General features: G+C 40.7%; 1 protein-coding gene across 1 annotated transcript in view; it reads right to left on the minus strand.

Annotated features, from left to right (window-relative positions):
• Positions 1-12,105, minus strand: part of LOC128911172 (VPS10 domain-containing receptor SorCS1-like) — a 303,650-nt gene that overhangs the window by 53,238 nt on the left and 238,307 nt on the right. Inside the window, exons 10-14 of the mRNA XM_054205538.1 lie at positions 10,188-10,334; positions 3,336-3,438; positions 2,791-2,867; positions 1,483-1,574; positions 335-442 (exon numbers count right to left, since the gene is read on the minus strand). Coding sequence (XP_054061513.1) covers positions 335-442; positions 1,483-1,574; positions 2,791-2,867; positions 3,336-3,438; positions 10,188-10,334 — 527 coding nt within the window. The remainder of the gene's footprint in view (positions 1-334; positions 443-1,482; positions 1,575-2,790; positions 2,868-3,335; positions 3,439-10,187; positions 10,335-12,105) is intronic.

The following is a 12,105-nucleotide window of genomic DNA, read 5'->3' on the forward strand; positions in this document are numbered from 1 at the left end:
ACACTGTTATAAAAATACCCCACTCTTTTTCTTTCAAATATTCATCTGTCAAGAGTAACTCTGCTTTAAATAACATTCAATTTGAGGAGTCAGGTTTCATGCTGATAAGCTAAGTGATAATGTTTTTGCAACTTGCAAGGACCCATGTTGTCATTCCCTCAATCATATCACAAATAAACATTAATGATTTAGCAACAGAAAACTGCATACTCCTGGCTTCAGACAGTACCTGGTTTGGTCCCCAACCAGAAATGTTATTACGTTACAAACAACCCTTGTAAGATATTTCTGGTGCAGTGCCCATCAACAGTAGCATGATGGCATGCTCACTTACGTCATGATGAGAGTTTCCTCTCCAGGTTCCCCTAAAACTCCATCTACAAACAGTGGGAGGGATGTGAAACTGTATTTGCTCCAAGATCTCCCTTCATCAAAACTTAACCTAGTGGAAAAAGCAGAGTTAGAGTCTTCTACCCTTATTCTCCTCCTACTTTACTTGAGGAGACTCTCTAGTCTACTACAGCTGCTATGGAGAAGTGGGAAGCAGCTTCTGTTCTTGGATACTGCATTTTTCGTCCTTTAAATAACTATTTTTTTGGGGAAGCATCGCAAATCAGAACATTGATCAAGCTTGTTTGGCATCATACCACTGACCCATGGCCAATACTTAAGTGGTAGAAACTAATAAAGTTATGTTAGTGATTGATGCTCCAAGGGCAAAATATAGCCTAGCATTTTTTAAAAATAAACAACAGATTTTAAGCATCTTATTTTTGGGTCCTCAACATAAGACGTTTTAAGGAGGTTAGATCTCTAGAGCACCAAGAGCTTTGCCTCTTCTGACCAGCAGTCTTGCCTGTGGTGGGTCTAAGTGAAAACTTGGAACCACTCACTCATCACTTCTTAAGACTTGGGTCTGTGCGTTTCAGATGTTCATATGGCACTGACTGTCATATCAATGTCTGTGGAAGTCCATCATGCAAGGACATGGAAGTAAATTATGAAAAACAGCACAAAACTGTATTCTAGCTTCCACACAAACCCAAGAGTGCTAACTAGCGGGGACACGTTTGCCTAATTGGCTATATAACCCTGATTCTATTCAACAAAATTCTAGTTCATAAGTGCTGCCTACCACATAGAAGACAATTTAACTAATGATTTTGAAAATAAAGAGTACTTTGGTAACAAAGCCATAATCCAGATTTGTATTACATAAATAACCAAACTCAACAAGCAAAGTTGTGGTAAACCAGGAAAGTTATGGAGTTACATTGACAGTATCTCTGACCTGGCCAAGCTGAAACTATGTAAGCTGGAATTCCCAGGATTTCTTAGCTTTACCTGAGCTAATGTTTGGCGGTATCTTAACTGATATTTTCTAGATTGTAGCTACAGAAAACGCTGGATGCAGCCTAATTGCCTCCTTCTTGGCATCTGAAAAGAGGGACAGCAGGCATTTACCACAAACGGAGTCATTACCAGAGATGTCTGATAGGCAGAGATGTGTGTTTCATGGCGACCAGTACTCCACCTTGATCCAGGTACAGAACACTGTGCTCTTCCTCAAAGATCTGGCGGGGGGTGGGGGGGGGGAAAGCAGCATATATTTAAATCTAGTTTCCTTACTATGAAGAAAACATCATAGTTCTTTAAGATCACAATCATGACAGAGGACAGGTATGTGCTAAGGAAGTTATGGAGCAGAGGAAGACGGTCTGTATAGAGATAGTTCCTGAGTTTTGTTTTTTATTGCTTAGGTTTTGTTTACTTTTCCCTGGTTTTCCAGGTCTTTGGAAAATGCATTCTGTCTCTGCTTGACTGAAAGTTAGAAACATGAACTTTTGCAAAGATCAACAACTTTCCTCCTTTCGATGACAGATTTTTGTTTAAAGAAGAACTTCATGTGTTTGCATGTATTTGGCCCTATCTCACATAAGTGATGTAGACAGACAAATGAGGGCTGGACAAACATTGTAAAATAATTAGATTCTTGGAATATCAAATATTTAAAAAGATTTTCTTTTCCCGTGTCTTTTTTGTACTAGTTTTCTGCAAACATCTGTTCTCCAGCTTATATAGCAGCATTTGTCAGTCTGGGAAAGTCACTCTCTCTCTCCATGACTTGATATCCCATCCAGAAAATAGGAATACTAGAACTTCCTGTCCTGAGGATAAACATATTAAAAGGTAGCGATGCTTTGTTAACGGGTGGGATTCCACTAAATATTATGAATTTTATTTAACTTAATCATCCAGTCTCTTTCCATAATTAATGAATAGGCAGCTTCGGAACAGGATGAACTAAATTCTGTCGTCTTCTCCATTAGTTTAAGAGCAAGGCAAAATAATCCGCTTACATGGACACTGAACTTTGGACAACTCCGGTGAAATGAGTCCCACATAGAGTGAGGGAATCTCAGGAAAGTATAATCATGGACAGAGAAAAATGGTTTGATCGGTACAAGGGATGTACAACAGTAAAAGGAAACACATTCTCTCCCCCTAGTGTTCATATTTTAATCTGTTCTCTTTGCTACAGGGTTAAACTGAAGTCAAACTGCGTGTAGAATTATAAAAATAATTTTCTGTTATATGAAACCTAACAACATATTCAGTCTTTTTATTTGAGCATCTCTCTACCTCTCAGAAGGGAAGTCTACCCTTTTGTAAAGATTGGCAAAAAGCTACTCTGAACTAAAGGAAACAAAAATTAAGTATCAGTTTGAATCTACTTTTATGACAATTTCCTACGATTATTACTTAAACCTGTGATTCTGTGTTATTTACCTGTCTCCAAGTGTTTCCAGCATCAGAAGAAACAAACATGCTGATGTCATTGTCTGATAGTTCAGTGCCTATATTACCTGTAAGATGAGCATTGATTAGTGATGCAACACTCTAGTAGAGTTAGCAAATCAGGGGAGTAAAAATATTTATTTACCTTCTGCAATTACAGAACTTCTAGTTTTAGGAAGAGAAAGAGGGTGAAGAAGGGAAGGGAAAGACTTTCATTTTGATGAAAATATATATAAAAGATACAATCCATACAGCTCTACAAACCTCCATATGTAAGCGAAATGCCCTGATTTGAATCTTATGTTCCTGGGAGTATAGGACTAGGAGCGACCTCCTTAGTCTTGAGGGCCAGTTTCCATAAAAACATATGACAAGTTGAAGGTCCATAAGGACTTCCATTTGATAGCCTCCCATCCTTCCCACTACTGGTGGTGTGACACCCCAGAAGCCGCTCAACATCCTCCACACCCACCACAAATTCAAGATCTTGTCAGTGTTTGCACATTGTACACAGGCAAACTTAAAATGTTTCATACCTGAAGCTACAATAATACTGGGGGCAGTGTCTCGGCTGGCGATGTTTCCTGAGGTATAGGGATTATCTGAGACCTTCAGGTGAAGATGAAGGGAGCAATAGGGCTATGGAGAAAGGGGAAATAAAAGTAAAAAGCAGACACAACATCAAATGCATGCTCCTATTTCTACAGGCTTAGAAATATATAATGTCTTTCTGTATTACCTCCTAATCACTGCACTCAGCCACCCGTAGAAAGACACAGCCACTGTCCTGCTTCTGTTGCAAGAGCTTTGCTATCATTTCTGAATGCAACCCATTCCCACTGGGAAACTCATTCACTAGGCTGAAACCGTCTCACAAGGACAAGATCTTTGAAGCTGTACCCACAAAGGAGGCAACCAGGCTTGCAAGGGCAGGTTACTGGTAAGGACTACCTAGCTCCCCTGGCTCCTAGCTCTCTTGAGAAGCAAGCAAGGCTGCAGATATGATGAAGTGACTCTCAGAGCAGTAGTGCCCAAGCTGTCTCTACAATAAGAAGCAATATAGCCTTATCGGTGTGGTGCTGAGTCACCACTAATTAGCCCCAAGAAACAACTTAATTAGGACAGTGTCGTACCATTTCTTGACTCTGAGTATTTTTGACACATGACTCTGTTCTGCATTGCTCTAAGAAGAAATACCAGGACTGGAAAGTGTTAGTTTAAAAGTTGCTTAAAACAATGCTTCATCGCCCCATCTGGATGTGACCTTTGAGATTTCCATACAAATACATCCATGGGAACCTCACCTATTTGTTATTGATTTTGCATCTCAGCTACTGAGATAAGACAGGAATGGTACAGAATAAATCAGCTGGGCAAGAAGGTAAGACAGCCAGCCAGATTTCCAAAGTTGCCGTTACAATTCCCTTGTAGTAATTGCCATTACAATTCCCCAAACCTGTAGCGTGATAATTTCTGCCAATTTCTGATAATTTTTGCCTTCTCTTGGATTTTCAGTATTTTTTTCTTCCAAACCTCATGAAGAGCCCTTCATGAAACATGCTAAGTGAAGGGAGGTGGAAAAATACTAGCAAGAAAACCTGAAGCAAACTGCCCCAACTGAGGGGGGCATCACACAGGAATACAAGTACAGCAAAGCCCATGCTTCAGCTTGCACAGCTCTAAGATGAGCAGAACAGGCTATGCAGAAGGACCTTCACGCTCTAAGAAGGCAGGTCTTTCTGTCTAATATCAGCTGCCTAAAGACTAATTCTCTAAAGTTTTGTAGGTTTCCTCTGCAGGAAACCTAGTCCCATAGGTCACCAGAGGAAGACCACTGATCCACCCCATCTCAAAGTAGTTGTCTATGACTCTGAAATGAAAATCTCCCTGTGGAAAATGGCAGAGGGTTTTGGCAAAGGTGAATGAGGGTGGTGCGGAGGGATGGGTGCTCTCACTTACGTGAGACAGGAAAAGGGGACACAGGGTGGTGCAGAAGGGAACACAACCTGCCAAGTGGAATGTACTGAGCAGCCTAACTCTAGCTGACAGCCTTGCAAGGGCAGCCGCTGGAGCAGCCCGGGGGCGCAGGGAGGGAGTGGAAACCAAATCGAGCTGACATGCATGCAGGCAGTGGAAAAGCATTGCAAGAGCATGAATTCTTTCCTTTTACATTTTTATACGTTGTGAAAAGACTAAATACAGAACATATTTTTAAAACTACCATACTCCAAGCCCGCTTCAGCATTTTGAAGACAGTAGCTAATGGCAGCAACTCAGCCAGTTCCCCACTCTGACAGAGACTAGACCTCATTAGATTCAAATCTTTGTGCTATCAGAGCTTTTCTTTCAAATTTGTCTCATTTCACAGACATAGTACACAGAAATGGAATATATATCTCAAATATTAAAAGCCAGGTCACCTGTCTAAGCAGAGAGATGGTATTTTTAGTGGCATGACTTCTTATTAGTTGGAGTGCAGTAATGTTTACAGTCTCTAGTGACATTTGGGTATGGTGCAAAAACCAACGTCTCCACTTCAACCAAACACGTAAAGTTATTGCCCATGGCCATCTCATGTCCTTACTGTGGCAGCATTCTCTTCTCCATCCCTGATGTACACTTTCTCCACCTGTATCCTTGTGTAGTTCATTGACAGATATTTTTCCAGACTGGTTTGTCTTACATCATACTGTTGGTCCCTTTGTGTTCCTCCTCTAGCTCCCACAGCTTAACTCATATACAGACACCTCAGCTTTGTTTTTTAGAACTTCCATCAATTCTCTTTATCCTTCTTCTTGTTACCAACATGCTACTGAGATCATTATTATAATTAGAATCACCAATTTCGGGTTTCCCTATCATTACCTAGTACCCAGATATGCTAAGTAGACACCAAGGGACAGACAACCACTGCCACAGATCATTTATAACCTAGGCAGAAGATAAAGCACGAGTAACATAGCCCATTGCTCTGCTCACTGAGATCATTCCTCCAATCACGCTGGAGTCTGTTACGTGCTTCCTGATATTTTCAAGCCAGCACTTTCATGCACCCCTCTCAGGAGGCTCATCAGACCTCAGTAAAATTTCTTACAAATACCTACAAACCCCACTTCTTGGCTGTTCTGCAATGCCTGCCTGAACAGTTTCCAATGGCGTGACACAAACAAGCTATTAGTGACTGTCCCTGATCAGGAGTGGGGCAAAGTATTACAACACAAGGATGATGGTAGACACCATTCACAAAACTTGGGGTGGTCACAGTATTTGCTCACCTGCAATAGCAAGGAGCAATGAAGAGAGATAAACGCTTCCAGGAGAGATATTCAAAACACCTCACTTTGATGCTTAAATTATTCTGCAGCAGATGGTGTGAATGCCCTCCCTTACGAGAAATGGATCTTTGTCCTGAAATCCTTATAATCCATATAGACAAGACAAACAAAATCTGTGAGGGAATAAACAGATGTCTGGGGAAGAGATGCACAGAGAAAATAAATGACTTGCCCAAGGTCACACAGGGAATTGGAGATGGGCCTAAAAATTTAATCAAGATTCTCTAGAGAATCAGCCCAGTGTTTTAACCACAAGACCATCCTTGAAAGCTAATTGATTAACTAGACAGATGCCCATAACTTGAAGACAGAATTACTCCTCAGTTAACCACCTCAGAGCACAAGATAAGTATCAAACAAAACCAGCATCTTTGGGATATAATACCTTGGCAGCTATTTTATGAAGACTAAGTGCATTCAGTGTAGAAAACAAGTGGTACAAACAAGAAAAAGAAAACCTTGGGATTAGAGGGAATTTCACTGCTTTCCTCTATCCTCATTATTCACAGCCATCTCAGAAAAAAATGCAAAGAATTCTTTGAGTAGCTTTGGAAGAAACACCTCAAGCGTACCTGTCAGTAAAGGGCTGGTTCCGTCTGGCTTGCCTTGTGTTTCAACCAGATTCCTTCTTAACCTCCTTAGCTGCCAACTTAGCTGCCACGTACTTATTTCTGCATTAGCTCCACCTCAGTTTCGTTTGAAAGACCAGATGCACAGAGGACACAGCATTGCACTCACAGGCTGGGAACAGTCCCGTCACTCTGGGAAAGGGCAAATCCCATTCTGCCAACAAGCTGGAACATACGTCATTGCTGTGTCCCGAGCTATCGCTAGAGACAATTATGCTGAAAACCAGCAGCATGAAAGCATTAGCATCTGCTGTGGAGCAAGGATGGGAGCTAAGCTAGATCTACAATGGACTGTTAAGAATTCACTTAGCCATGCCATAAGGAGACGCAGGATCATGCCAGGAATAGGCATATGTACAAGGAAAAGGAGCAACTGATGTAAGGAGGTAAAACTTGTGGGTGATGCAGGGGTAGACAGAGTGTGGCTGAAGAGGTGCGTGGAACTTGTGAACTGTTTAAATACTACAGCTATGTCACATTGACAAGGAACAGAATTGCCTCAGAGCAATTTTCTCCAGTTTTTCCCTCAGCAGAATGCCCTTATGGATCCCTGACTTATTTCCAGGCATGTACATTTCCAGTGCTTTTTCTTCAAAAATTTCCCTACCATTTCCAACTTCTGTGGTCTTTTCTCTATAATTTCTTGAATTCTTATATTCCATATTCTGCCTTCTTCTTCCCCCACCTTTAAGTGTGAAGCTCAAATCAAATTTTTAAATAGCTTGGCTCTCTCTTGCAGGATAGTTATTTTAATTTGTGGTTTTGGTGCATTTTCTGTACCGCTATCCTCCCCTTCTCTTGCAGGCAGACTGCATGTTCCTGTAAAAGACCTAAAGAGTCACTTTAGTTCAGATTTCCTCTATTTGCTTTCTTGCAAATTTGCAAGTTGACCACCTGAGACCCTGAATGCTCATCTGATGATCCCTGCTCTACTACCATTCCACTAGCACGAAGGAGTGCTCAGACAGGCTCAGACAATGAAAAAGGCCTCTTGCCCGTTTTACCTGATGTTAAGGGAAGAGGAAAAATAAATATGGCTAAACATTCCCCCAGCCTTATTGTGGGGAAGGGCTGACAACTAAGTTCCTTCCCATTCTCCTTCTGGAAGGAACAAAGACTGAGCTACACGGTTTAAGTCCGTTGAGGATTTGTCCATTACCACCCCAAAATCATGGACAGCTTCCAACAGATGCCCATGGACCCAAGATGCCTATCCCAGCCCAAGTCACAGCGCATTTAAGAAACAATTGCTTTCCAGTGAAAACAGAGTGACAAGCCTACACCGAACTTGCGCAGGAGGAAGCAATCCTTAGGGCAAGTACCTTGTTGCACAGAAGACAAAATAAAAATGAAGCGGTGTTTAAATAGTTGTTTGTGCACAGTGGAGCTACAAGGATGTAAACACAATCCACGGAGAAGCAAGAGCTTCTCTAGCTCAGTTCTCACTGTGTCCCTACAAGTGCCCACAATTCTGCCCCTACTCGTGACCCCTGCCTGGCTTGTTCAAGTTTACCACCCTCAAGGGAATTCCATCTTTTCCAGGCATATCTGTCTAATTTTAAATGAAATTAATTGTGTTCAGGTGCCCATGAGCATAGTAGCAGATACAGTATGAATGGGAGGGCTTCAGGGGGCCATAATCCCTTCTCTCTGTAAGAACCATCCAGTCCTGGTTTATACGCAGTCATATGACCACTTCCGCTATATAGTGGATAACTGCAGCAGCAACATATCCTTGTAAATAAAATCCATAGTTCCTGCAAACGACGATTCCATAAGGACCCTACAGAGCAGTATCTCTGGCTCATTTATAACCACAATGGCAAGTCAGATCTCTCCTGATCAGTGCACAACACCAAGAAAGATCTTTTCTCAGAACTCAAGTTTATGGAAAAAGAACAGTTTACTTCGATTCTTTTACTTGTCCACATAGTTTTTATTTCTTCTGCCTTACCAGCCCCTTGAAAATATGACACTATCATAATATATAATGAAACTATTTGGTTTCTGATAAAATTGGTCATAATTTGATAAAAGTCAAGGTGTGGGATTTTTTACCAACTATGTTCACTTGAGTTAAAACCAGTTTAACAAAATATATTTGAAACACAAAAGCTTCTACACATAGCTCCTTCCAAAAATTCAATTGTTTTATATCTGCAAAGTTTTCTGAATGTCATCTTTTTGGGTTTCATCTTTTAGAAAGATTTAATTTAAAAATGCCTTTAGTTACAATTTTTGAAAACTTGGAAGAAGAAAACAAACACAAACAAATTTTATCATGCTCTGAAATAACTCTTCAGTTTGACCCTCAGTCCTCCCTATTTATTTTTTCCAAACTGGAGAGAAAATGAAAGGCTTGAATTTTGGCTCAATCAAAAAATCAATTATTTGAACCGCTTCAAATATCAAGTTGTTTATTCTTTGCTCTTGCAATAATGCATGGGGTTCAGTTAAAAAGATTAGTAGCATTCAGCTACGTACCACAATATACGAAATATAACACCGACTCAGATTCTAACAAACTTACAGCCTCAAAATGAGAAACACCTTTTCTTTTTTTCTTTTTTTTTTTTCTGATGGAAAATAACATGCATAGGACAGCAGGAGGAAGAGCAGTCTAAATAGTGCTTGGAACCATGTTAGAACTTGCGTAACATAGAAGCTATTGAGAATATCAAAGCCGGGGATTCTATGTATTATTCCACTACTGTGTATAGATTATATAGGCTGAAAAATGCGTTAAGATCAGTCTAAGCTTTGTAATTTGACAGAAATCTCCAATCCTATTCACACTGCTTATATTTCACTTTCACTCTTGGAAACTGTTTGCATATAATGATGATTAAAGACTTGTCTATATGTTGATCTATATCCAAAAGTACAGAGACAGATACAATATACACCCAACACATAGCTATACGTATATTTAGATGAATGTGTCGATTCTCACTTCTGAGCTCAAAGAGAAAACGATAAATATTAATACTGCCAACAGAGGGGCCTGAAAGAAATCAGAGCTCCCCTTTCCTTTAAGCCTGTCTCAAGTTATCAGGTCCCTGACAGTTCCTGAGCTACAACAGCTCACTTCTCCCATCTAGTGTCCACAGAACCAACTGCGCAGAAACGGCGTCCAGCTTCACCTGCTGTTTAAGGGGAGACCATCAGTTGTGCAGAATGAAGTTGATCTACAATGGTTCCTTTTGTTCCAGAAATTAAATTAAATTAAGCTAAATTCCAATGCCAGCTCTTGGAACACCATCTGGCAGCCCAGGGCTTATGTACAGCACTTTTATAATGCAGCATTCCCTCCCCGAGTTATATCACATGGGGAGAGGAGCTACCCTCCCCTTCTTGTGTTATCCGGTAGAAAAATATTGTTCTGGGATGTTACCGCCCCCCAGGTTTCCCCCCAGGTACTTACTAGGAGACAATGAATAGGGTTTCCTCTCAGATCAGTGTCCGGAGCCTGCAACAAACTCCAGTCTCTCCCTTTATTGTAGGTGATGAAAGTTTTCACTTGGTTGTCAATCTTCTTGTTAGCCAAGAACATTCCCTTTATCCCTGCTACCTAGGAAAAATTGACATGGCTGAAAAATAGATCAAGTCAATGCAGGTTCTGTGCATGTGCCTCTCTTGTCCTGTCAAACCCAACAGGGATCTGGTGGCTGTGTCAGTGTGGTAGATGTCAGGGCAAGAATTGCCAAGGACCATCAAAGGAAAGCAAGCTGAGGTGCTGCGGGCAAGATAAGACCATCAGAGGTGGAAAGGTAACAAATGGAAAAGAAAGCTCATATTTCAGAATCAGCATGGGAACATGGTAAGGCGTCAATAGTATTATCTGTAAAGTGACAATCTCTCAACTGTGTAGGCATCCGTCCCCCTGAAAGGTGAAATACGTATAGGGCAATTATTTGTCTCTTACACTGCAACAGTGGGAAACAGCAGCAATTTTGGCCTTGCAAAGAAAATGTCAACACACACATAAACTTGCAGTTCAGTGCTTCTATTCTCGTACAGCCTGCTTAAGACATTTCATCTAAGGATTCCAATGTATTTCATAATTACCAGTTTTTCAACAGGATAACTTGGGGCACAAAGATATTTTTATTATGGTTTAGTATTGTGAGGAAACCAAAGCACTGGTGACTCAAACAAGGCCACCAGAATGCTAGAAATGACGTTCTAATCCTTTTATTTTTCCTGGTGTTTTATCCAACAGCTTTACTCCATAGACCTGCAGCAGGATTTTCTAAAGATGTGATGCTAACAGACTCACTTTGGAACCAAGCCCAAAAGTGTCTTAGTTGGGAGAAAAAAAGCCAACCTCAAACCACAACTCACACTGCAGAATGTTCCCATCTTCTCAGCACACTGAAAATCAATAGCCCAATAGCTGCTGCAGCTTGCGAATGAATTTGTTAGGCTGTCATTCTGCAATCTGAGTGCTGCAATAAAAAGGGAAGCGAAATCGGGAGAAGGAGGGGGAAAGTGAGAAACTTTTTAGTTTCCAGCAAGTCTGTTCAGTCATCCACTCCATCTTTTCTTACGATGTAGAACCAGTGCAAAGAATCATTCATCAAGACTTTATTCATAGAGATTATGACTTAAATGGCATCACGTGGCAAACGGTTACACAGCAGGTTCAGAGTTTGTTCCAGCCCAACTGATTTAATTATGTGGCTGGATTTGGATGCTGCAGCTCCCAGTGAGTAGAACCTTATTGCACTTTTAGTCACATGCTGTGGGACTACTAGTGTACAGCGCATTGGTACAGGTCATTGGGGTACTTGGTCATTCTGAATAGCACTCTCCTGCTTGAGCAATGGCACTGAATTTCATTTGAAGTTATGTAAAGACTTAGAAATTACTTGCTATAACGGGCAATAATCTTTAAATTAAGTAGTTAACTAATATATTGTTGATATAAGCATAAAAAGATAGTATTTTCAAACTTTTAGCTGGATTGTTTGGTCTCACCCAACTAAGGATTCAGGATTTCTTTGTTGTAGTAGAAAAGCACCCTGAAAAGACAAGGGTACCCTGTCTCCCAGTGATACTGCATGAATAGAGAGGGCCGGAAAAATAACATAGTCCTGCCTTTACTACTAGAGGCCAGAGCCTATAGCTCCATTTGTACTTTTCTTTGCTGTTGTCCTGAAATAGTTGTATTATATAGTCCCTGTGAAACGCTGGCCATAAATGATTAAAGAGCATTTTATATATCAGGTGATAAATACGTTCTGAATTCCTGTGAATTTTTCTTTTTATGATTCTAGTCATGGGCTGGGACTCAGAACCCTTTTCTGAGAAAGCAAAGTGTAAGTTATGCTGTCAGTCTT

The sequence above is a fragment of the Rissa tridactyla genome, chromosome 6 (genome assembly GCF_028500815.1).
Source record: "Rissa tridactyla isolate bRisTri1 chromosome 6, bRisTri1.patW.cur.20221130, whole genome shotgun sequence".
Lineage (NCBI taxonomy): Eukaryota > Metazoa > Chordata > Aves > Charadriiformes > Laridae > Rissa > Rissa tridactyla.